Here is a 26,650-nt window from a genome sequence, read left to right as displayed (position 1 = left end):
ACTGCTTAATTTGTTTCTAATTTGAGTGTGTGATTTATCTGCTTGTAGCCTAATGTGGGAGTTCTCCTTTAAAAGACAGACTACATTGACTTAACTGTTTGACTCTAAATCAGTGACAGAATATGGCTGGGATTTTCAAAAGTGCCTAGAGAATTTAGGAACCCAACTCCCATTGAAAATTAAATGAAATGGTCAATGGGAGTCAGAGACTTACCTCCCTTAGGCTCCTTAGAAAATCCCAGCCTACATGTTTAGCTGTAACACTTAACAAATAAGCTTGAAAATATGTTTGACAGTCACTTCATTACACATATTTCACATCCCATCATTTAGCTTACATTTGTGAGGCTTTCTGGGAATGTTGACTACCATCCTAGCAAAGCAAATTAGGGAGCACTTTTCTGTATCGCTTTCTGTACAGTATTACTGTGATAACCTCAGATCTGGATGCAGAAAGAGGTACAAATCAAGATAGGCAACTTTTGTGTACAAAATACATTGTGTGCATGATTGCCAGTGCTGTCATAAATGTAAATTTCTTATTCAAACAAGTGCTTAAAATGATAATGTGTTGGACCTGTGAATGTTTATATGAAATCCTGACCCTTGACATCCATAAATCTGACACAGTGAACTGTGGCCACCAGTTTAGATTGTTCCCTATCTGAAGAAGATGATAAACTGGGTTTTTCATTGTAAATACTTACAGAAAAATCATCAAAAATTATTGGTTTGGCCATGAAGACTTTCTCTTTTACAGGAATGGATCAGAAATGGGAATTAGTGGGTCCAGTGGAACTTTGCAAAACCCTGAAATCTGCCCTGTCTTTCAGCTGATTAGACTGAAGTCATATTTACTGTGTTGTGTCAACCTTTCTTCCTGTTGTGATTACGTGCTTTCCTGTGAATCCTAGGTCATATGTAAAGGGACAAGCATAGCGATGTTTTGACTTTGGATAGGTGCCCGAATGCTGATTAGCATACATAGGGTCCTCCCTTAAAGAGCAACATACAGCTAAGGATGGTTTTTTTGGTCCACTTGGATTCATGACCCTTTGCATTAGTACTGTAGCAGCCTCATGGACATCTGTTATAGAAAGATGTAAAGATGCTCTTTGAAAGTCTTGCTAAAGACCCTTAGACACTAATTCTGCAGTACTTAACTGAGAGAAATGTCAACTGTATCCTGTGAGATTTTGGCCCATAGCTCTCAGGCATTTTTCTTCCAGTAACAATATGCCTCTCAACCTCCAGTGTTTCCACTTCCTTTGTGAATTGTCCGTTGTAGAAGAAAACTCATAACATGGAAACAAATTGGTGTCATCTCTTTGTCTCGGATAAACATTGTCTTTTACTTAAAGGTTATTCTACTTATACTATAGTCTTTACTGCACTTTGGATAATGGTGGCTTTTATTTTTGTGAATTAAACACCTGTATCGTTGAGGCTTTTTTTTTGTTTTATTTTGGTTTTGTTCTAACAATGCCTTTTTAATGAAAGGAGTGACTTAGTTGTCCATCTGTTCAGCCGTCTCTCTCCAAAGGAAGAATATTTAAAAATGCTAAAATCAGCCATTTCTCCCCATGGTAGGCCTCCTTAGGATTTAACAGCCAAAATCCTAGGCCATAATTTAACTATAGTATTTTCTTCCTGGCATCTAAGTTGTGAGTGCTTGTGTGCAGTTCTGGCGTATATAATAAAATAAATATTGGAACTGCATGTTTTGATATAATACAAGATGGGGCCCAATATTTGGTATATTCATTTTGCCTTCCTTTGCAACTAGGAAAAATTGTCTCCATATACATATATACATTCACCGTAGCTGTCTCTTCTAAATACGCAGTGATGTAAAAGTACCTGAAACCAGAGTTGGCCTGAACATTAGATTTAGACAATACTCTAGCATCAACAGATTGTACGGCCTAACTATCTGTAAGTCTAAAATAGCTGAAAATATATTTTAGAGCCCAAATGGGGTATAGTTTGTGTCTATCCAACTTCACTTTTTATACCAGTAGTACATTTTAATTTGGTAAGAAATCAAAAACAGTATCAAGAAAAGACAGCAAGTTTTGAAATAGTGTTTTATACCTCTTAACCTCAGGTACAAAACGAGAGAGGAAGCTGTTAAATAGCAAAGCAAGACAAGAGGGACACAGAAATCCAGTAAGTGTTATCAAGTCTATTGTGTTTGTGTCCTTTTTGTCCTTTGTTTCTTGCTGTTTATATCTTCCTCTAGTTTATTATTCTGTACCTGAGAAGATGATCTGGTATGAAATTCTATTTTAAAAACAAACAAAACTTCCTGCACTCAAGGGTCGGGAGGCTTTTCCAAATGTAACATAACATGTGTTTATGTGAGTAAATTGATATATGACCAACATTTTCTAAAAAATGGGTTCCAAAATTTAGGCTCCAAATACCATATGTAGGTATCTAAATATGGCAGGGCACTCCTTTTTTAAAATATCTCAGACATATTTATTAATATTCTAATTTTGTCTCCTAGTTTTCCAAGCTTTGTTTAAAGGCTATAGTAGTCAGTTTTTCAGTTCAGTTTGAGGGTTGCATATGGATACAATTTCCTAGAGTGTTGAGAGAAGCATTGAAATCTGTTTGCAAATTAGTTTCCAACAATAAAACATAGTTCTTTGTGCATGATACTTGGTAAAAAGCCAAATAAACAAACATTATCTTGTTTAATATAGGAGGGTGATGCTCATTTTAGGAGATTTTAAGGTACAATTGTGTATTTGGGATAATTAGATTCCGTAGTTCACTAATTAAATCCATACAACTTCAGTGTAATTCTTGACTTAGAAACCAGGGGAATCTGTGACCATTCCAAAATTGAGTACTACTTCAATGAATAAATGTCTGAAATCATTCTCCAAAGCTCTTAAACATGGAGGCTGCATAGGTTCCCAGTCCCATGTTTCCTCCCTGAGAAGCCGCTTATCTGTTTCAACATAGTATCTAGTAACAGCAACCAAACATTTTAAGTTAGTGTTCTTTTACTTCTGGAGGGTGTATATAGAAACTTTCTTGGCTTCACCCATCATCCCCTGAAATCTAGGGTGGTGATAATATTTAACTTTCAAACAGTATGCTGTACAATGTTGGCTAATTAATACTCATACCAATGTGAAGGAGGGTAAATGCTCAGTTTCTTATTTTGGGGGACAGAGCAATGGAAAGGTGGTGACTTGCCCATCGCTATGAGGATTAGAGCTTGGCAATACATAGCTCCTTGTCTCTTGTCCTAGCCATTAAGTAACTACTGTTGTGTATCTGATTTATTAAGCTGAAAGAAGCTAAGAATTGGACAGCTCAAGGGTCCAGCAAAACAAGAGATATGGGTTTGAATTCCTGTGTCTGAGTCCTCAGTATGCTGGCAGCTGCAGAGGTTGCATGCCTCTGATAGGGAGAGACGAGGATATTTTCCTCCTATCACTCTAAGCAGCTCTTGATGGCTGAGTTGAACTCAGTCGAGCCTTGTTGCTTAGAGTTGTAGCAGTAGTAGGCAAATGTAAATCATGTGGAGAAAGTGGACCACAGGCCAAGTTTGTCCTGTGCTATGTGGGTATAGTTCAGTTACCTATCATGGTTTCAGACTGCCTAGCAGGTTTGTGGAGCAAGTGGTATTATACCAAGAAAAGAGAGAATACCAAATAATAGAGCCAGACAGTAGTGATGCTGGATTGAAAAGGCTGGGTGTTGGCAAGGTGAACAAAAATCGGGTGAAAAGTAGGGGTTTTCAGTTGACTTTGGTTATAAGGGAGACGTTTATACAATGTTTCCTTATTTATGAAGTAGTACAGTCATTCTCAACCTTACGTGCACTAAAATCCTATGTGACATCAGGAAAAAAGTTTCCTGTCTTCCCCACTTCTAACTAGCCATAAAAAATGGTAGTGTTCACAATCTCCAGGCTGAAAACCATGTGTGACTAATTCTATACTGAATTTTTAAACCATTAATCTTGCTGTCTTCTGGTGGAATTACTTTAAATACTGTCTGTAGCTTTTAGACTGTAAGTGTCATGCACAATTTGAATCATTGTTTTTAAACCTGACTCTCTAGATTCTTAATCTGCAGCCATTTGTAATGGTGGTAACCATTCTCTAATATTTACTAGAGGTAGTTGTGTCAACTGTGGATTTGTAAGGTGTGAGCTATGCTGGGCCAATATGTCTTGCTCCTCTCTTTCACTGTCGTGACTATCTTAAATCTGATTTTTGTGATCTTGTTGAAACATGTCAGCATTGTTTTCAAAAGGACACTGATTATAACAGTTAACATGTCATCCCCATGTCCATCCATTTCCAGTTTGGTTTTTTTTTCACTTGAGAAAGTGAGTGTTCTGTTACCCATATTAAATATTTACTAACCATTACTGTGAGACTCTTAGAATGTTTCACATTCCCTTAAAATTCATAACCTGAGGTGTTACTATTGGTGCTTTGGTGCAGTATGAGATCACTGGGTTTTTTTCCACCTTGGGCAATTGGAGCTGAGGCATATCATCAATGTAGTGCGGTTGATCTTCAGGGCAAAGGGGAAGGTGACATACTTTCAGCAGAAGCATCTCTTTCTCTTGTTTTTAATAATAAACAGCATTCGTGTCAGTCATGGAGGAAACTGCTTGAGGATGGGAATTATGCTTTGTAGCTTGAACTGGTCTTTAATGTTTGTTGATTGTGAATGAAAATTTAGATCCATTACAATAGCATTGTTAGAATGAAAATATACACAAAGCAGGGTTGATAAAAATAATGATTTAATTAAAAAAATCAGATTTTTTTTAATTTAAATCAGATTTTTTTTTATAAAATGCTTTTTGAGGAAAAATCCTATCTAAAGATAGTTTTAATTAAGATACATTATAGCTCAAAGATATCTCATCATGGAATAGGGATTATAAATTCTAATTATATAGTATGAGACAATATATTCATGTAATGTTTAAGAAAAGTCTTGTAAATGAGTTCCAATGGTTCATGGATTATGGGCCCAATTTTATGGTGTTCCGGGGCTTCTGTATAGATTATTTAGGTTAATCTTTCTATCTACTGTGACAAAGTTCCTGCTCTACCTTGGTGGGTCTTGCACTTATTGGTGGATTTGCTCGCCTTGGAGCTTCATGGCAGCCCTCAGCTTGGCTGTTTCTGAATTCTCAGTCCAGGTCAACTCCTCCTGTGTCTGACCAGAGGTTGAGAGGATTTCGGGGGAACCTGGGCCCGCCCTCTACTCCGGGTTCCAGCCCAGGGCCCTGTGGAATGCAGCTGTCTAGAGTGCCTCCTGGAACAGCTGTGCGACAGATACAACTCCCTGGGCTACTTCCCCATGGCCTCCTCCCAACACCTTCTTTATCCTCACCATAGGACCTTCCTCCTGGTGTCTAATGCTTGTACACCTCAGTCCTCCAACAGTCCGCATTCTCACTCTCAGCTCCTAGTGCCACTTGCTCCCAGCTCCTGACACGCACACCACAAACTGAAGTGAGCGCCTTTTTAAAACCCAGGTGCCCTGTTTAGCCTGCCTTAATTGATTCTAGCAGCTTCTTGATTGGCTGCAGGTGTTCTAATCAGTCTGTCTTAATTGTCTCCAGAAGGTTCATGATTGTTCTGGAACTTTCCCTGTTACCTTACCCAGGGAAAAGGGACCTACTTAGCCTGGGGCTAATATATCTGCCTTCTATTACTCTCCTATAGCCATCTGGCCTGACCCTGTCACACTACCCAATGGGACTCAGAGCTAAGTCTAGAAGATACTATTAGAGATGCTTAGTTTTGCAGTTCTCAAACTGTGGATTTGTGTCTCCAGAGATAACATGCTTGTTAACAGCAAAAATGTTTTAAAATAAATAATATAGAGAGGTGAGAAATAACAGACCTCAATCCTATTGTCCCTCTGCAAATTTGTACACACAGAGTCAGTCCCTTATCTCTCTCTAAAAGTGCAAAGTTTCAGAAAGTTCAATGAATAGTAGATTGTTGGGGGCGGAATAGATCTGGACAAGGAGAAGAAGTCTAGAGATAAATGTGAGAAGGGAGGGACAGGCAGTAGAAACAAAAGTGAAATTGTTTGAGCAGCATATTCCAGAAGTCTTGAGGTCTTTCTGATTTGAGATCTACCAAACTATTCTTGCACTAGAAGGGAAAACCTATAATGGCAGCAGGCTGTAAAAGAGATCCAGTTTGGGTCTCATCTATCTCTGAGTTGTGAAGAATATGTATTAAGGTTATAACAACCAACAAGAATGTACTTTTATGTAGAAATCCATGATTAAATTGAGTTTTCCTGACTAGTGATTTAAATCAATCAATTTGATTTAAATCAAATCCATCCTGACACAAAGGTTCTTTACATGTATCTTTCTGTATGTTATAGAACTTTAATGGAAGTTTCATATTTTTAAGGTGGTATCTATAATACCTGTGTTACAGTTCCAGGGTGAGCTGCACCTTAGATCCCCACTGTCTCTCTGTGGGCACTCCTTCTAAGTGACTGGTCCACACTATACTACTTTGTGTGAAATCCTGCAATTCACCTCCGCTCAAAGACTAGGTCACCAGTGCTCTTATTTACCATCTGTCCTCAGTATGTCTAACTGGATCTTAGTCCTTGCTGTAGACTTCCCTTTGGGAGCCTGTGACCAGCATGCAAGTACAGTGACTGAGAGCAGCTTGTTCAGAACAAAGTATATTTTATTTATCCTTTTGGAACATAAACACTAAGTCCAGGCCTACAACTAAAACTTTGCTACATCGCTCAAACCTGTGAAAAATTTCAGGCCCTACGTCACGTAGTTAGGTCAACTTAACTTCCAGTGTAGACACAGCTAAGTCAACAGAAGAATTCATTCTTCCCATTGGCCTACCAAATTCCTTTCTAGGGGGTGAATTAAAGGGGTTAAAACAAGAAAATGCCTGTCCATACACTATCTTATCTAAATATTGGCCTTTCCTTGCAAGTTTAAGTAGGCTGCCCTTGTCCCAGGACTGCCCCGAGCACTGGGTCTGGATGAGGCAGATTGCACTCATGCAGGCCCTGCCTCTCAGTCTAACCATGTCATGTCCCTCCCATGAGTTCATAGGCTGTCTTTCATCCATTTCACGGTCCCCTTCATTCTGGGACATCTGAACCTGGTCAGTCCAGTTTATGCATGTCTCTAGAGTTCCAGTGGTGGATTTACTGTGTAGTCCATTTGTGCACCAGTAATTGAATTAGTCATTTCCTGGTTCCTGGGTAGGTGGGGAGAGTTCCAGGTGGACTGCAATTAGCTCTTCAGGGTATGTCTACACTACCACTGCTACAGCTACAGCGCTCTGACATAGACTCTTACTACAGTGACAGAAGGGGATTTTCTGTTGATGTAGTAAATTCACCCCCTAGAAAGGAATTTGGTAGGCCAATGGAAGAATGGATTCTTTCGTTGACTTAGCTGCGTCTATACTAGTGGTTAAGTTGTCCTAACTATGTCGCATAGGGCCTGAAATTTTTCACAGCTTTGAGTGATGTAGCAAGGTCAACCTAAGTTTTAGTTGTAGGCCAGGCCTTAGTGTTTCATAGAGCCAGTCATACCATAGTAATCAAAAAGAGATACACACAATATTTATGTAAATTGTACAGATATCTCCCATGTTCTTCACAGCTGGAAAAGATAGTCTTTGCTATTTGTGTGAATGCACTGTTTTTTCAGTCTACAGATACACTGATTGAAACAGTAGCAGAGGTGTGAACTCAGACATTCATTTTAATGGAATGTTAACATCAGAGCTTAGCTGTGATCATTTAAATGCTAACACTATATTAAACAAGTAGCCAAAAAGCAAACACCCAGCTTGAATCCTTGAAGCTCAGTTATGAAGCATAGCTGGGTTGGATTTTGGTTTGTCTCCAAGGCCCTATATAGGAAGGGGGATGGGGGGCACAAAACTGGACCTCAGCTGTTTGCTCTAGTTTAGGGTATTTGAGGGGAAAAAAAAGCTGCACTATAATTGATTTGACCCTACAATAACAAATTATAGCTGAGCAGTGATAGTGAATGAGGGAGGGACCAGTGTATGTATGTACTTTTGTGCAGACTACTTTGTAGTTATCTACTTAAGAGAATGGAGAAGACAGAGACAATGAAGTGAAACTTGTGACTTTGCTCTTCAAAAAGAAATTTGCTGCCTTCAGTGAGATTAGGACAAAGAATGTAATTTTCTGCCTAATATTCTGTTCTGAAAGAGCATAATTTGGGACAATACAAGGCTTTAGTAGCTTGCTTTTTAAGTGGAGAGCAGGTGGGAGTAAAGGCTGGTGGGGGCATGGAGAGGGAACACTTGAACCACTGTTTTGTTTTGTTCTCTTCCTTCCTCCCCCCGCACACACTTTTTTAACAGACTTGGATTGCTCTGTTGTTAGTCAAGTTTGTGTAACTTGGTAAGAATTACTTAATTCAGAGTGCCAGCATGTGGACAGAATTAAGTTTGTCTAAATTTTAAAGGTGAAATCCTGACCCTGTTGAAGTTTATAGCTTAATTCCCAGATTTCACCCAAAATGTCAAGGGTAAGATTTTCAAAAGCACAAGTCCCATTTTCAAAAGTGACTTAGGCACAAAAGTGACTCTCAATGGGACTTAGGCTTTTAAGATCTGGTGTACAGTTTTACCAACATAAACATGTTGGTTAGGGCATGACTCTTCAATATTTACCAATGAAGATATATCAGTAAAAACTCTAGTGTAGATGCAGTTATACCTGTATAACTGTGCTGCTAAGCTACATGGGTATAAGCGGTTGGACATTTTTGAAAATCTTACTCTAAGTCATTTAAGATCGGATTTTGTGTAAGCAGATGGTAAAATAGAAGAACATAATAGACAGACATAGCAAGGAAGTGCAATTTGTAGTAGATGATTGCACAGGTTTATTTTCCACATGGTAGCCACTGTGGTATTTTTAGGATCTATAATGTACTAGCATTGATTTTATTACTACTAATTTATTTTTATTATTGACCGCAGTAACTCGAGGCCCCAACAAGGTTGGGGACTCATTTTGCTAGGAATCATACAAGCATGTATATTAAGAAACAATTCAAGCAGTTTACAATCTTAATTTAAGATGAGACGTAACAGGTGGATGAAATCAGGTTGCAGCCATTGGTTTGCTTTACTTATGAACCTCATTCAGAGAATCAGACAGAACTTGGCAGTAGAAGGATGAAACTTATTAAAAGCAAATAAAATGTGAAACCTTCCAACCTTGGGAGTATGCCTTAAACTGCTTTACTTCATTTTTTTTCTGACAGTATTTCATGCCAGATAGACTCAGGAAGGTTACCATGGTTTATAAACATTTGTTGCATGTGGCTTAAGACGACCCATGGAGTCAGGAAAGTGATATGAGAAGGTGGAATTTCCAAAGAAAATGAAGTCATAGAAGAAATAAGCAAATTAGACACATAGCATCTGAAAATGAGTTCATTTTTGGTTTGCAGTTCAAAATAGTTAAGAGTTCTGGAATAAAGTTTCTGCTTGGATCAAGGCACAGGAAAATGCCCAAGATGCCTGTAAAAGTTACTGTTAAAGTGACAGGTTTCAGAGTAACAGCCGTGTTAGTCTGTATTCGCAAAAAGAAAAGGAGTACTTGTGGCACCTTAGAGACTAACCAATTTATTTGAGCATGAGCTTTCGTGAGCTACAGCTCACTTCATCGGATGCATACCATGGAAACTACAGCAGACTTTATATACACACAGAGAATATGAAACAATACCTCCTCCCACCCCACTGTCCTGCTGGTAATAGCTTATCTAAAGTGATCATCAAGTTGGGCCATTTCCAGCACAAATCCAGGTTTTCTCACCCTCCACGCCCCACTCACAAATTCACTCTCCTGCTGGTGATAGCCCATCCAAAGTGACAACTCTCTACACAATCTGCATGATAATCAAGTTGGGCCATTTCCTGCACAAATCCAGGTTCTCTCACCCCCTCACCCTCCTCCCAAAAACCACACACACAAACTCACTATCCTGCTGGTAATAGCTCATCCAAAGTGACCACTCTCCCTACAATGTGCATGATAATCAAGGTGGGCCATTTCCAGCACAAATCCAGGTTTTCTCACTCCCCCACCCCCATACACATACAAACTCACTCTCCTGCTGGTAATAGCTCATCCAAACTGACCACTCTCAAAGTTTAAATCCAAGTTAAACCAGAACATCTGAATTTGTGTGGGGGGTGGAGGGTGAGAAAACCTGGATTTGTGCTGGAAATGGCCCAACTTGATGATCACTTTAGATAAGCTATTACCAGCAGGACAGTGGGGTGGGAGGAGGTATTGTTTCATATTCTCTGTGTGTATATAAAGTCTGCTGCAGTTTCCACGGTATGCATCTGATGAAGTGAGCTGTAGCTCGCGAAAGCTCATGCTCAAATAAATTGGTTAGTCTCTAAGGTGCCACAAGTACTCCTTTTCTTTTTGTTAAAGTGAAGCACTGATATTAAGCTGAATTTAAGTAAAATTGGTATGATTACCAATGGTTAGTGCCCCCAGACAGTGATATTTTTGGGACCACAGCCATGCCATAGGGACTTCAGAGATCATCTGAGCAGTTTGAGTTGTCATTGTAGTAGAGAGATATTCATCAAATCACAGAGAGTAACATTCTTACTAGAACAGCAGTTTTACTTCGTGAATTGCTGAGTCTCTGCCACCTTCTGTCTTCTTAGGCCTTGGCTACACTTGCAAGTTAGAGCGGATTAAATCAGCCCTGGGCGCCGTAACTCCTGAGGTGTCCACACTGGCAAGGCACGTAGAGCGCCCAGACTCCATGACTGGAGTGCCCCTGGTAATCCACCTCCACGAGAAGCATAAAGCCTGCTGCACCCCGGCTGGAGCGCTGTGGTGCCAGTGTGGATGCCCTGGTCTGTTAGTGCGCTCTGATCAGCCTCCATGAAGTGTCCCACAATGCCTGTTCTAGCCACTCTGGTCATCACTTTGAACTCTACTGGCCTGCCCTCAGGTGACCAACTGTCAGACCCACCCTTTAAATTCTCTGGGAATTTTGAAATTCCCCTTCCTGTTTGCTCAGCAAGGTGTGTAGTGCTCTCAGCGAATCTTTCCAGGTGACCATGGCTTCACGCGCCAGGCAATCCCCAGTATGGAGCAATGGCGAGGTGCTGGGCCTCATCAGTGTTTGGGGTTGAAGCTGTCCAGTCCCAGCTGCTCTCCAGCCATAGGAATTACAATACCTTCGGGCAGATATCAAGGGCCATGATAGAAAGGGGCCATGACTGGGACGCAGTGCAGTGCAGGGTTAAAGTGAAGCAGCTGCAGAATGCCTACTGCAAAGCACAGGAGGCAAACAGTCGCTCCGATGCTGCACCCACGGCCTGCCATTTCTACAAAGAGTTGGATGCGATACTTGGGGGCAACCCCACCTCCACTCCGAAGAGCATTATGGACACTTCAGAGGCTGTGGCAGCCCAGAGTGCAACAAGGCAGGAGGAGGAAAGTGGGAGTGAGGGTGCTGAGGAGGAGGGGGGCCCAGAGCCAGAGGACGGCCCGGCATCCTCAGATGCATGCAGCTAGGAGCTGTTCTCAAGCCAGAAGGAGGGTGGCCGGTCACAGCAGACGGTGCTTAGGGAAGAACAAACAGCAGAGGAGGTGCCCGGTAAGTAGCTTTTATTTTGGGAAGGTAGTTGTTTGGTGTGGGCTCTTCAGGCAAAGAGGGTTGCAGAAAGAAGAGTTTGGGCTGCGTGCATGCCTAGATGCAGAATAGGGTGTTGATGTGCTCTCTCACATTGTGGTAATCGGCCTAAGTGATCTCATCGAAGGTCTCATGCAGAAGCTGGGCAATCCGCTTGTGCAGGTTCCTTGGCAGAACTACTGTGCTCCTTGTCCCAGTAAGGCTAACATGTCAACGCCACTGTGCCCTGAGTGGTGGGGGGACCATTGCTGCACACAGGCAAGCCACATAAGGGCCAGGACGGAAGCCGCATTGTAGTAAAAGACCCTCCCTTGCTTCCCAGGTCACCCACAGCAGTGAGAGATCTTCCAGGATAAACTCATCGTGTGGAAAATGTGAGGACAGTGTTCAGTATAGGGGCCCTCTGCAGCTGTTGGCTCTCCCCAAGGCATAGAACCCCAGAGGACGGTATGGCCCTGAAACGATCAGTCCCCCTTGCCCCTGTGGTTACTCACCATTTTGGGGCTTTTGTGGGTTATGTGCACTCGCTTTGGGACGGACACTTTCTGCTATTGTATGCACTGTGCTTGTCTTTAATTTCGGCCGAATCGTCGCTCTGTGTAGCGTGAACAATGCTGCCTCTGTTAAATGTTGCATTTTGCCTTTACAGATGCAACCTTGAGATCCCAGCCATCCTTGTTATCAACCGCCGAAAGGCTGTAAAGAATCAAGAAGCGGCCGCGAAGAAGCAAGGAGGACCTTCTGCATGAAGTCATGCAGTAGTCCCTTACTGAAAATCAAAAAGTACAGGAGTGGCGGGAGACTGAAAGGAGGCTCTGCCAGGAGAATGCGGATCGCTGGCAACAAACCACAGAGTGGCTCCTAAGCATTATGGGGCGCCAAGCGGACGCCATGCAGGTGCTCATAGCACTGCCGACGGAGCAGATCCATGCCCACCCCCCCTGCAGCCCTTGTCCCAAAACTCTTGCCCTTGTGCCCCCATGTCACCGCCAACCCACTTTCCCCAACATCTGGTTTCTTATCACCACCAGCTGCCTCCAACACCTGTAGCTTCACCACCCAGCCCTGCAAACTACGACTCTTAACCACTGCACTCAACCCCTATCACCATGCATTTTAGCCAGCCTGCAGTGCAGCACTCATTGCATGGCACTCCAGATAGGAAGGCTGAATATGATAACAGGACATATGCAAATCTGTGATTGTCCTGTTCCTCACCCCGCCCCCTTCCCTCCTCCCATATAGCACAGATGTGTCATGCCATGTGTGTTTCCCCAGCAGTTCTGTTTCTTTTCAATAAATGAATTTTTTCGCTTTGCAAACATTCTTTATTGCATTAAGTAAAAGATAGCGTAGGCCGGGAAAGCAACAGGCACTGCAAGTCAGTGCATCATATGTAGCAAACACAGGTGCTTGCTAGCATTGGAACCACTGCAATTCACTCCTGTGCATGGCACCAAACATTACTAGTGGCTTTCAGCATTGAATTGCTCCCTCAAGGCATCCCTTATCCTTACAGACCCGTGCTGAGCCCTTCTAATAGCCCTGGTCTCTGGCTCTTCAAATTCAGCCTCTGGGTGTTGAACCTCTGTGGTCCATGCCTGAGTGAAGCTTTCACCCTTCGCTTCACAAACGTTATGGAGGATACAGCACGCAGCTATAACTATGGGGATGTTGTCATCGGCCAGGTCCAGCTTCCCATACAGATAACGCCAGCGGCCCTTTAAACAGCCACAAGCACACTCCACCGTCATTCTGCACCGACTCAGCCTGTTGTTGAACTGCTCCTTGCTGCTGTCAAGGCTCCCTGTGTATGGTTTCATGAGCCATGGCATTAAAGGGGAGGTGGGGTCTCCAAGGATCACAGTGGGCATTTTGACTTCCTTTACAGTGATCTTCTGGTCTGGGAAGAAAGTCCACAAGTGCCTGGAGAACCATCGAGAAATACCCCTTCCGATTTATGTATTCAGTGGCTGGGTGGTCTGGTGCCAGAATTGGAATATGTGTGCCATCTATCGCCCTTCCGCAGTTAGGGAAACCCATTTGTGCAAAGCCAGCCACAATGTCATGCACGTTGCCCAGAGTCACGGTTCTTCTGAGCAGGATGTGATTAATGGCCCTGCACACTTGTATCAACATGATTCCAACAGTCGACTTTCCCACTCCGAACTGGTTAGCGACTGATCGGTAGCTGTCTGGAGTTGTCAGCGTCCAGATTGCAATAGCCACATGCTTGTCCACCGGCAGGGCAGCTCTCAATCTCGTGTCCTTGCACTGCAGGGTGGGGGCAAGCTCAGCACACAGTCCCATGAAAGTGGCTTTCCTCATCCAAAAGTTCTGCAGCCACTGCTCGTCATCCCAGACTTGCATGACGATGTGATCCCACCATTCAGTGTTTGTTTTCCAAGCTCCAAAGCGGTGTTCCACTGTGGTGAGCATGTCCGTGAATGCCACAAGCAATCTCGTGTCGTATGCGTTGTGCATGTTGACATCATCGTTGGACTCCTCACTGTCACTTTGTAGCTTAAGGAGTAGCTCAACTGCAATTCATGACGTGCTGGTGAGACCCATCAGCATATTCCTCACAAGTTCGGGATCTATTTCTACAGACCGAAAGGGAAGACAGAGCGCGCAGTACAAAAACCATTGAAAGATGGTGCCAAATGCAGACTAAAGCACAGGGATTGCTGGGATATGAAGTGATGCATCACGGGGCATTGGGACAGGACCCAGGATGCCCCGCATCCCCACCTTCCCAAAAGCCACAGCTCTGGAATGGAAAGAGGTGCTCTGTTTGTAATGATGCCCTGTCTGAGTCATCTGTGGGGTTTGAACCAAGGATTCCTGGGTCTTAAACCACAAACCTCTAGTATTTGAGCTGAAGCACCCAGGACCACTCACTAAAATTTGGTCCGAATATCTAATCTCAAAGGTGATAGCAAGTTATATAAACTTCTGTGCTTGGTCTAGCCAGCAGAGAGAGACAAAGCCATTTGATGCAGGTTATATTCTGCACAGGTGTAAATAACTGTACAATATGCAATACAATTGGAGAATCGGGCTCAGTGAATGTTAATTTAAATTGAGCTTAGGTAGACCAACTCCATCAGTGGTGTGTGGATGCATATGAACGCATTTTGAAACAAACTTCTGACTGTCTAATCACGGCATTTAATATTTGGAAGAACCCTTTTAGAACAACTCAGAACTAATTAGGAACAACTGTACTATAACAATATGATTATGAGGGTTTTGTAATCAGATGGTGGCTCATGATGGAAGGGAAACTAAGTCTAATGAATGAAATAAATATCTGAAATGAAATCTGAAGAATCCCTTTTACTGAAGTACTGGCAGGAGGAGAGTAAAAGACTTTGCCATTCATGTAAATTCCCACCCCCAGTACAATTGTTTAATTCTCTTTCTCTCCCTGTCCCCCCTAAAAAGTATTAGATTATAACACTAACTTTGTTCTTTGGGGCAGTTAGCTTTGGGTATTGGATAGGGATTTGTCGCTCTGATGCTGTGTAAGAGAACCCAAATGATGATGACTGGTGAAATGAGTCTTGTTTTAGAGGTGTATTCTGCCCGCACCAAAGATGGAATCCTAAGAAGACCCTTTTTTTTTTTAAAGGTTTTAGGTTTCTGAAGCTGGCCTACATTGCTGCTTTTTCTCTATCTGTAGTATATGGAATGTCTTTATTGATAATTTACTTATCAGATTCTTCTCTCTCTTTTAAACTTAAGTGCTGTCTTGTAAAATGGTTGTTGATTTCTATGTATTTTATATCAATTTTACTGGGATTTTTTTTCAATGTCTGATCACAAGCTGAAGAATTAAACAGTAAACTAAGCATCTTGGAGATTACTGCATAGACCATATATCGTGTAAAATCTTTTGTTTCTTCATTTGGCACATTTAATATGTTGTTTCATTTCAATGCAAAAATAAACCACATGTGGTGACCTTAGCTACAAGCCGCTCCATTTCCCAGGCAGCTGCTGCTACATGCTGCCTATCTGACAGACGGGGCTAGGTCATGGTTACCACAGGACACCCTTATGGTCATAACCAAGTTGTAAATGTCACTAAGATTCTTTCTGAATGTCTATCACATGTGTATCACTGATTCTGAAGTAGATAAAATGAGCCAAAGATGCATTTGGGAGTTGGGACTCCCAGAAGATTACTTTTAAAGCAGAATAGCAGAAGGAGTTGTGACATGCATCCATAAGCAGTTGTAGTGATTTGACAGTTATTTAGCCCTCAGTTACTAGCCCTTTGGTTGAACTGACAGCACGCCTGCAAAGATAGTGAGGCCTGTTTCAGCCCCATTAATGTCGTCTTGAATGTGAGCCTGCAGTCTGGAAAATGATAAATGTTCAGTGATTGATGATTTTATAGTCCTAGGGGATTCTGGGTGGTTTCTGGTTGCTGTGAGCCTGAGCAATTTTCCCCCCTTACTTGGGCCTCTGCTTTAAGTTTGTGTAGCATTTAGTATGAGGAAATTTAAACAGATGAGTAGCCAGACACTTTAAGTTAAGCAAGATTTTACTGAATATTGTGCAAAACTTTGATTATGAAGCAGGTGCAATTTTGAGGGCAAGGTCCCATTTAATACATTTTTGATTCAGTGTAATCCTTGAACCAGATATATCTATGACCAGTCTGTGGCTAACACCATTTTCCTAGTGAGGGCTCAATATTGTTAGAAAAAGATGAAAGCATTCTGACCTATGTGGAAGGAAATTGAATAATTGCCTTAATGGAACAATATGTGCAGTTTGAAACATTGAGGGGTTTGCTACATCCATTGCTTGTTCTCCTCATGGTTCTGGAGCAAATTATCAGATAAGCCACTATTTCCTGTTTACACATGAGTCATCTTTCCAAGCATATTAGGTTAGCTACACTAATATTAGAAAGGATGCAAATAATCTTTTATTTTGAATGCTTGTTTGCAAGACAGGTGGCAGAGCTGGGTTTCTCAGCTTAATCAGTTCTTGTAAACAAACCTGTTGTAGATGAGCAGTGGCATTTAGTGCTTGATAACACTAAAATGCCTATTAATCTGTAACCTTAATTTAGTCTTCAAAGGGGGAGCGGTATTTCCTCTTCTCATTCACAGGAATACATTTTCTCCTCATGCCAGACCTTATATCTTGTGCTTGAAGATGTGAACAGTAATCTTTAAACTCATGTCAATCATCGCTTCAACCTAACACTATACATTTCTGGAGAAGCTATAGTGCTCTACCTGCAAAAAGATTTGAATACTTCTATATTATTTAATTTTTGGAAACTTTATCCATGGAAACACAATTTATTAGGCTGAAAAATGATGCAGCTTCTTTTCAGATGGGAGGGGGAGAGAAGTCACACAGTATGAAATATGGGCAGAGTGTGTTTTCCACAAGATACTCAGACCTGAAAGCCAACTTTATGATGAATGACCATTGCAATGCTATACATTTAATTAGGAGAGTGTCATTACACTCAATTAGCAGGGCTGCCAAATAATCTGTTTAATGCTCTTGTCTTTTTTTCCTTAGGGTTTTGCAGACAGCCCTCATTATGGTGATCACTTGAATGACAGTCGATTAGGGTCCCATGAAGGATTGTCCCCGACACCTTTCATGAACTCGAATCTGATGGGTAAGTTGGTAATTCTTTGCGAGTAGCCCCTCAAAGCCTCTTTGGTCAGAAAGACACATTTTTCATCTCCTTGTCTAGGCCTGGCACATCAAGCATCTGGAAGTTACTGCATTTCTTGTGGCAACGGTGGTTTGCTATCTAAGTCTTTCTTCACAGAACAAGTTGCACCAAAAATGTAGCTTTCTTAACACTGGGACATTATCCATGATTTTGGAAAGAGGCTGAACTGCCAGTATTTTAGATAGTTGACTTAGAAATCTATGGATAAACTATGATTTCTTACAGTCTGGAAGACAAAAGCACTTCTAAAGACTTGTTTTATTTTTTTTCTTAGTTTTTTGTTTTTTTCTGCTGCAAAGAAATTGAGTATTGTCACTCTTATGCACTTGTTGCAATATTTAGATGTCTGTTTCTAAGAACATAGAACACTGAATTGCATATTTATTGTAGGTTGTTCTCCAGTTAACACTTCATTGTTGTCCTCTTTGTTTGCACGTTCTCTTTTCAAATGTCAGTTTCTTTGGTGATATTTGCATTTGATATCCTAGCAAAATTGAGATTGTAACATACAGTATAGATTCCTTTCGATATGCAGTGATTTACATACATACAGTAACTCCAGCTGTTACTGTTTCTGTGCTTGTGGTTCCTCCCCCCCCCCCCCCATTTTTGAAACTGAGAACGATGTCAAAACTGCAAAGAAAGCGACACGTTATCAGTGTAGCTGTTAAACAAGTTGTTTTTCTTGCCTGGACACCACTATTGCTAGAACATTTTAATGTACTGATGGTTGTCTTTTCCCCCCTCTGAACTTGTGGCCTAAAAACATCAATTTCAAATATTTACTCTTCGGCAGAGCAATGTCTTGGGGCAAATGCTGTCTAGTTTGTGCCTTAAATTTAGAGATGGTTCTGTACGTTTTGCTTTGTATTTGTAAAGTTGACATTGTTTTACTTACGTATTTTGTTTCTTGTGTATGTGACCTATTTTGTGATGTCAGTATTGTCCTTTTAAGACACAGCCAGGGTAATCTAAGTGGATTAACTAAATCCAAATCCTGGTGGTCTGCAATTTCTTTTGGAAATCTTTCTACTTTGCTCTATCTTTGTTTACTACTTTAATCGTCTGCAAAGTGTAGCCGCAGACAAAGTCTGATACCAGCATGCACCTATTGCTAAAAGCAGTTATCCTTTTAAATCTTACTTATGAATCTCTGAATATAATAGTGTGGTTTTAAAATAACTGTGTATATATGAAAATATATAGTCCATATCACTAGATCAGTAGTGTTATATTTGAAGATCAGTGAAATCAGTAAAGTTTGCAGCTTGCTATTAATGTGCTAGAGGACAAAGATTTTTCTCTTATTGTTTCATATAAATCAGATCTTTTGCCTCAGGCTGAAAAGAGACAAATATTTAAATGTATTTATGGCTTGAGCAAAACACCAATCAAGGGTACATATGGCTTCCAAGTCCCATGTTTTCCTGCTTTTGTGTCCTTTCTTTTTGCTAAATTATTATATACAGCAGAACTAGATTTTGATTTGTAGTACAAAAGAGGGACAGACTTCATATCCTCATGTTTTGTTTTGAATCACCCATTTCCTAAACTATGTAGAATTTTAAATAAGTGCAGAAATTATTGACCTTCCTGTATCATCCTAGCTTTTCAGTTTTACTTAAGATGACTAGATGATTCTATTAAACATAATGGAATTATATCATTAGTACAGATTTGAGAAGAAGCCTCCATTGAGATTGCTTTGGAGGGGGAATTAAATGAATCATAAGAGGTATGCATATCAATCGCTTGCTTGTAACAGCTGGGGACTAAAATATTTTGTAATGCATTACAGCTAATGCTTCTCATTGGTTTTGCCTCCATTAGAGCTACTGTCTTTAATTTCTGTCTGTCCATAGAACACATTCTAAAGCTCATCTGCATGAAAGTATATCCCAGAGCCATAAAATAGTGTTTAAAAATATGCCAGCAGGATTGTCTGTTTTGCAAAAATTCACAGAAAACAATTTACATTCACTTTGTTTGCATTGCAAAGATAAAAAGGTGCAACTCTGTGCATCATGCCTCTTCAGTGTGATTTTTAACTAACAAAGACTAAAGTATTCCTGGGGGAATTCTGCACCACAATATTATAAATTCTGCACACAATATTTTCGATTTCTGTGAAATTCGGCACATTTTATTTTCAAAATAACACTATATAATCACAACAGTTTTAATTATTTTTGGTCATTTATTTCAAAATACCTGTCAGCAAGTATGTCTGTAACAATACAGACAACAAAAAAGATTCAGAATTTTTTTTGACAAATAGATTTCTTAGTAGGCATATTAATACAGAACTCTGAATAATAATTCATTTAGACTACAATACAGAACCATATTTCCCATACATCCCAGAAGCAGTGTAAAAGCTGGGGGGAGTCAAGGATGACGGAGGAGCTGAGGGAGAGGGAAATAATTGCTGGGAAGGACCAATTATTGTAGGGTTGTTGGGTTTGGGTGGGAAAGTATGGAACAAGCTTTTTTGGTGGAGGGTGTGGGTTGGGATTGTTAGGGAACTTCCCCTATGCAGACCCTGGCTGACCCCTAGCCTCTCCCATTCAGTCAGGCACATGTGTCCCTACACCCCCACTCAGACACCCCCTTCCCCCATCCCCATGTGGCCCTGCACCCCCTTCCCCCATCCCCATGTGTGTCTGTGCCCCCACTCAGCCACCCCCCAGTCCCTCTGTGTCCCTGTACCCCCTCCCCGTCCCCATGTGTTTCTGTGCCCCCACTCAGCCATCCCCCTGTAGCTCTGAACTCCCTCCCCCTCCCATATGGCCCTGCACCTCTCTTCCCCCTGTGGTCCTGCACCTCCACTCCCATTCAGTACGTGCCCCAGTCTGTCCTCCTCCACTAGCCCTTCTGAGCCCCTCTCTGACCCCCCAGCAGTCCCATGCTGTCTGTCTCCCCATAGCCCCTGTATCCTGATCTAGCCAGAAAGGCGGCATGAAGAAGGCAGGCTCTTTCTCTTCCCTAGCTGGTTGGGAGCGGCTGCTATGTTCAAGCGCCACAATGCCCTCTGGTGGGCAAAAGCTGGAACTGCAGATGTTGTTTTCTGCTTGGAGTTCCATTGCCACAGCACCCTCTCGTGGGCAAAAGGTGGAACTCAGCAAATTTTCAGCAGAAGTTATTTTTCTGCACAAAAAATTATGCTTGCACGCAGTGGGGCAGAATTCTCCCAGGAATACTAAAGAGATGTTGAACACTAGAAGGAAATGAAAAGGTTACGTGAAAAGGATTTCACTACTCAATACTGGTATCTGAATTGTTGGGCTTCTTTATCTCTTACCTTGAATAAAAATGAGAGCTTTTAACTAAAGTTACAGTTCTTAGACTGTGATGGTAGATTGACTAAATAGGAAACAATAGGTTGTTCTTGGTTAGGAGAATCTCCCAAATTGCAGAGCCATTCTACCCACAAAAGCCAATCCATTTTGTGAGATACTGTAGTTAGCAGTTGCACATGTAAAGATATACATTTATAGCATAGGGCAAAGTTATTCTAAAAGGTTGCAGTTTGGACATTTTCATGACTTTGGGAGGAAAGGAAGAGCTGCACTGAGAATGTGGTCTTGACATGCTTGTTTGAAAGATTTGACTAGATTAAAGGGGATTGTACTCTGCGATCTATGCTTCAAAATGGGTATCTATTACAACATAGTAATATGACTGAAAAGTTAAAACTAGTAGAAAGAGCAAAATCATATTTCACCATTGCTGTCAACACTTAAAAGCACCATTAAAAAGAAAGAATTGTATGTCAAGGGGATGTTGTTGTTTTGTATATTACATTCAGCCATAAGCTTATTTGCCTGGAGAGATAGAGGATTATAAAGTACCACTGTCTTTCATGATGGAGCTCTCAAACACTTTAATGATCTTGTACATTGCAAAAGAGAGAAATTTTGTCTAACAAGAGTTTATAATGATTCAATAATGAACAATTTGCCACAGAAAGATGCATTTCCATATTCATTTAGATATTCTGAAGTGTTTTGGAGAGGAAATAAAGCTATTATGTTGGATAAGTTAGTGTTCCTCACTAATGAATTCCAGAATTATCCTGTTCCGATTTGTCAGTGTGAAAAAGAGGCCATTCCTTGTATTTCACGTGAAACCAGTGAATCCTCTTGGCACCTCTGTATGCCATTAGTATCATATAGATTTGTATGCTACAAAATCACACTAAAATATACGGGCCATAATGTAGCACCATTTAGAGCTAATCTTTGCTTATTCAACATTTAATGTTTTAATTACTTTACATTCTAGAAAAATATTCACAAGAAAGTTAGTTCTTTTCCCAGTTGTGTGAAAAAGAGCCTTGTTAAACTGACCTCTGCTTGCACCGACATGCGAATTTTAACAGTATGCATGAAGGTCCACCCCTCTTCTATGTCTGCTTTTTCTGCCTCTCCTACCGGGGAAAAAGGATGAAGGCCATTGATGTCCTCTATCCTGTGTTGATTTGCACTGTTCCTAACTCCAGTCAATTACATGGGGTTGCACATTGTAAGCATCATCACAGAATTTGGCCATATGTATTCAATGGAGATGTGGGAGGCTGAACAGCAAATCACCCAGATGACATCAGTGGTTTGCAGTAGAGAGGGATGGGTTATCCTTTCAGGTTGGGTACCGTGCACTCAAACATTGCATTCTTGCCCTCTGGGCATTTCCCTAAAGTTTTGGTGGTGATGATGAAAGTTAAAGTAGAAGAAATACAGAGTTATCCCATCTGGACAATTTGTTGGTTGGGGTGAAGTATGGAATTCCATGTGTTTTGGGCTAACAGAGTTCTCAGATACCTAGCTGCCCATGGGAATTTAGTCAATTGAGAGCAATGCCTATTGGACCTTATGCACCATTTCTACATGTGGGAACGGTACTATGCAAAGCTTATAAAGGAGTTTCTTTCCCCAGATGTTTCTGGTGCTCTTGATCTCATCTTGTACCCTCACTGGCATGAGCAGGATTGAACTGTTGGGGTTATGTGCTTCCTGTTTCATTTTGTGGGACCTGTTGACAGGGTACCTTAGGCTTTTGCATATGAGCACCTGCTCCTGCTGAATCAGTGACCCAGTCTCTCCTCCTTGCAAACTAGACTCTTGGTTCTTGTTAGGTACATTCATATCTCTATATGAGTAATCTTGAGAGATGGGTGTGGAGAAGGAAACAATTATCCCTCCCTCCCCCCGCTTACATGTGGAGGTGATAGGGAGGGAAAAGCCTGCTAAGTTGAGGAGTTATAAAAGGATGCTGAGACTTAAGATCAAAATAACTTAATTGTTTCCAGTAGCACCCACAAAGTGTTAGGTGCTGTACAAACACAAAGGTCAGCATTGTCTGAATAGATAAATCTAGATGGAAAAGATGTATTGAATTAGTGAACTGTGCTCCTGTCAGAACAGATGACAGTCCCATGTGGAGGAAATTTCTGATATTAATCTGATACTAGAATATTTAGGCAGTGTGGAATTTACTGAAGAATATAATGTATTTTGTGATTAAATGTCAACAGTGACCATCTTTGAAGAGAGACTGAAATACATACAAGAGAACTAAAAACAGCATCACCTACAGGGGAGGAGAGAATGGTATATTTGGATTTGTTGCAGTGCAGCTTCCTTCACTGCTGAATCATTGCGGTTGTATCGCTCAAGAATGTATCATTAGGGATGGCAGAATTACTAGGGTTTAAAGGATGAATGGCATACCCCTTGGTTTTCAGGTATTTACTGTTGCCTACCTTTTTGGCATGGGGAGAGAAAGTTACTGTCCAGCTGCTTTGGTTCTAACTCTGAATGTGTTCATTAAACACACTGAATAGCAAGATATAGATGGTGCAATCTCCAAGACTTAGTGAAGCCAATTACCATGAAGTTTTAGAAGGTGCAGTCAACGTATCTACAGATGGCACTACGTCACAAATTTAAATGGGTGATCAGCAGACAGTGGATTTTGGTTTTATTCTGAATTTTTTAAAAAGTCATTTAGCTATCTTAATGGACTTCTGATTGCATCATTCTACAGGCTTATGTGCATGGTAGTGTTGGCACCATTCTTGGTTGCTTTATGCTTCTGCTGCCAATGTGTTCTTTCAAAACTGTGAAACTAGTGTACCTAATTTTTATTGTAAATCTGTGCTTTGGCTTACAAAGATTTAAGCACTTCAGCAGCCTAGGAAGAAAAATGTGTATTTCAAAAAGGAGCTTTGGGGTGATTTGGAACCAAATATGGCAAGTAGTTAAAATATCTCTAACCTTGTCTTCTTTGGTAGCATTCCAGCAAAAGCATTATTTTTGAGCAGGTGATGTAAGCTTTTTTAAGCTTACTTTAGTAAAAGTTCTTTTTAGTAAAAGTCATGGTAGCTACGTTAGTAGTGGGAAAACTTTTTAAATTAAAAGCAGAAATTAAGAGTTGAATGACCATAGGCAGGTCAAATCTAGAGTTCTTACACAGTGCTACTTCATGAAAAGCACACTGAAGTCAGTGGAAACTTTGCCTGCATAAGTCCTAAGAGCTGCAGGATTTGGGCCTGATACTGCAAACTGTTGTGTACCTGAGTAATTTTTGGGAAGTCAGTGAAATTGTTCATGTGAGTAGTCCTTTCTCACAGTAACGATTTGTACGACTGAACCCTTAAATGCTTTAGTATGAAGAAAATTGGTTAAAGTGTACTTTTAAAATAGGAATGTAAAATACTAAATGGTTAACCGGTAAGCATTAGTCTTACTGGTTAACCGACCCTAATCGTTAACCCCCGGCCCTGGGCCGGCTGGCTGGAGCATCCCCAGTGGCCCCAGACCATCTCCCTTTAGTCGGTTAACCAATTAAATGATTAATAATAATAAATAATTTTAATTGTATAAATGGTTAACTTTTTAAATGGATATTTACATCCCTATTTTAAAATAAGACATCTAGATGAGCATTAATGACAGGAACAAACCAGCAGGGCTTCTTCTCAGTAAAATAGCACCTCTCCAATCTGGAGAGGGGTGACAGAACAGTGGATAAAGATGAATATAACTTAGGACTTTAAAAAAGCCATTAGCAAAGTCCCTCACTAGAGGCCATTAGAGAAATTAAATGGTTCTGTGGAGAGAAATGGAGTTCAACCACGTATTAGAAATTGGGTGGAGACAGAACAAGAGAAGTAATAAATGGGCAGTTCTCAAGATGGCAGAATGTTAACAGTGTGGTGACCGAAGATTCCATGCTAAATCTGCGCTATAGGGATTCAAAAAGGGGGTGAATAATGAGGTGACAAAATTTGGAGATGTCCCAAATTGATTTAGATTCTTCTGAAGTTCCTCACTGTCATCTCTAGTTTTGATTAACCTAATAAAGCCATGTTAAATGGACAGCATGATATGTGATATTCAGTAACGTAATGCACATTAGAAAGATTAATTTGCAGTCTACACTGATGTTACTGGGCTACAGGTTAGCTATATCAACTCAGGAAAAAGACCTGGGTATCCTTGCAGGCAACTCAGTGAAAACTTCTAATCAGTGTGCAGTGACCAAAGAAATAAAAGGGGGGATGGGACAGAAAATATTGGGATGGAAAAAAAATCCCTGAAAATATTTATAATGCCATTTATGTAAACTGATTGTACCCCCTATCCTATTCCACCCCTTCTTAACTTACAAGAATAAGGAAATATTTAGTAAAATTGAAGGGCAACAAATTTCAAACTGTAGTAGGTAATTTAACTCAATGTGTAATTAACTTATGGAACTTATTTCCTCCTGTTATTACGAAGGCCAAGAGATTGGCAGACTTCAAAATAACATCCACATTTACAGAAGATGATTATAATAATTAAAAAAAAAGTATGCCCTCATGCTTCATGGCACAAGCCAACTACTAGTCTATCGGGTTAGGAGGAAACGTCCTCTGTTGACAGGTTATTCCCTAACTACAGGGTTTCCTGCACCTTATTTTTACGCAGCTGGCATTAATCACTGTCAGAGAGAATTTACTGGTCTGATCTGCAATGGCTGTTCCTATGTGAAAAGTAAACTGCCCTAACTATGGAATGGTTTTTAAGTAGGAACCTATTTATTTCCATGACCTCTGCATCTTGGTTCTAGGTATGCATTTTAGGCTTTCTGGTGCCCCAGATTTTTATGAAACTAAGAAATTGTTATGTCAAATTTATAATCTCTTACTGAAACTTGGGTACTGATTCATCCTTCTCCAAATCTAAAATAAACATTGCCAACATTTTTGTAATTTTAATCCATACTGAGCTATTTTTAGTCATGATTCAGTGTTTTTAAAAAGTACTAGTCTTTGTGTTCAAATTTATATAAGTTTGAGAATGAAACATTATTTTAGCTAAAACTTGTTTTTCTTGAAAAATGTTTATTTTCCTATGGTATAATGACTTTGTATGTACCATTGTGTTATATTGCTTGTTAACGATTCTACAGAGGAACAAAAAATTGCCAATTCCTAATTCCATTTTTGAGGTACCTTGATGTTCATAATAGAAAAAAGGAATTGAATTCTAAGCTGTTTCAGGCTTAAAGGAAATCAAGGTGTTTGTTTCCAGATATTTTACATTTTACTTGTTTCTGCACCCTAATCTAAAGACCTTTTTTTAAAAACAATTATGTGGCTTATTTTTTTTTAATTTCCAATTTTTTAAATGTTTGGGAATATCTTAAAGAAACAAAAAATTTTCAAGGTTCTAGATCTTAAAAAAAATGTTTTTAAGAAGAAGATTGTAATGATTCATAATTGAGGAGACCTCAGATTTGACCATCCTATTTATTGCTAAATCAAAGCAGTCTGTCTGAAGGATTTGAGAGCTGATCTGATATACCATATCTGTTGATACAGTTAGATTTCTTCCCAGGTATTATATTAAATGAATGCTGCTCACACCAAAGTATTGCTCTCATCTGTTTTTCATTTTCCTTTCATGAAAGCTAATGGGTTTCAGGGAAATTAAATTACACAGTCATTTAGTGACAGTGCTAAGTGCAGGGCATTCTTACCCTTGGGTTTTTGTACACAAAAGCATGTATTAAGCTTAGTTTTCCCTTTTCCCTAGTTACAGTAATATTTCAATCAAATATATTTTCTGGTCTCTTTCTGAATACAGTAGTACCTGGGGGCTCTCTACAAATATAGTAGAGAATTTATATTCTCTACTCAATCCTCTGGTATTGTCATTTGTAGCAGGTGC

General features: G+C 40.4%; 1 protein-coding gene across 17 annotated transcripts in view; it reads left to right on the top strand.

Moving 5' to 3' along the window:
* The window catches only part of TCF12 (transcription factor 12), a 284,639-nt gene that overhangs the window by 103,165 nt on the left and 154,824 nt on the right, over positions 1–26,650 (top strand). For 15 of the 17 annotated variants that reach the window (XM_084642020.1, XM_084642023.1, XM_084642019.1 and 12 more), the window contains one exon: positions 17,270–17,372. The exons of the other annotated variants lie outside the window; for them this stretch is intronic. In XM_084642020.1, the coding sequence (XP_084498146.1) occupies positions 17,270–17,372 (103 nt within the window). The remainder of the gene's footprint in view (positions 1–17,269; positions 17,373–26,650) is intronic. 17 annotated transcript variants of the gene reach the window in all.

The sequence above is a fragment of the Lepidochelys olivacea genome (genome assembly GCF_965140295.1).
Source record: "Lepidochelys olivacea isolate rLepOli2 genome assembly, chromosome: 10".
Lineage (NCBI taxonomy): Eukaryota > Metazoa > Chordata > Testudines > Cheloniidae > Lepidochelys > Lepidochelys olivacea.
Note: the sequence above shows the minus strand (reverse complement) of the source record. Positions and strands in the feature narration are given on the sequence as shown.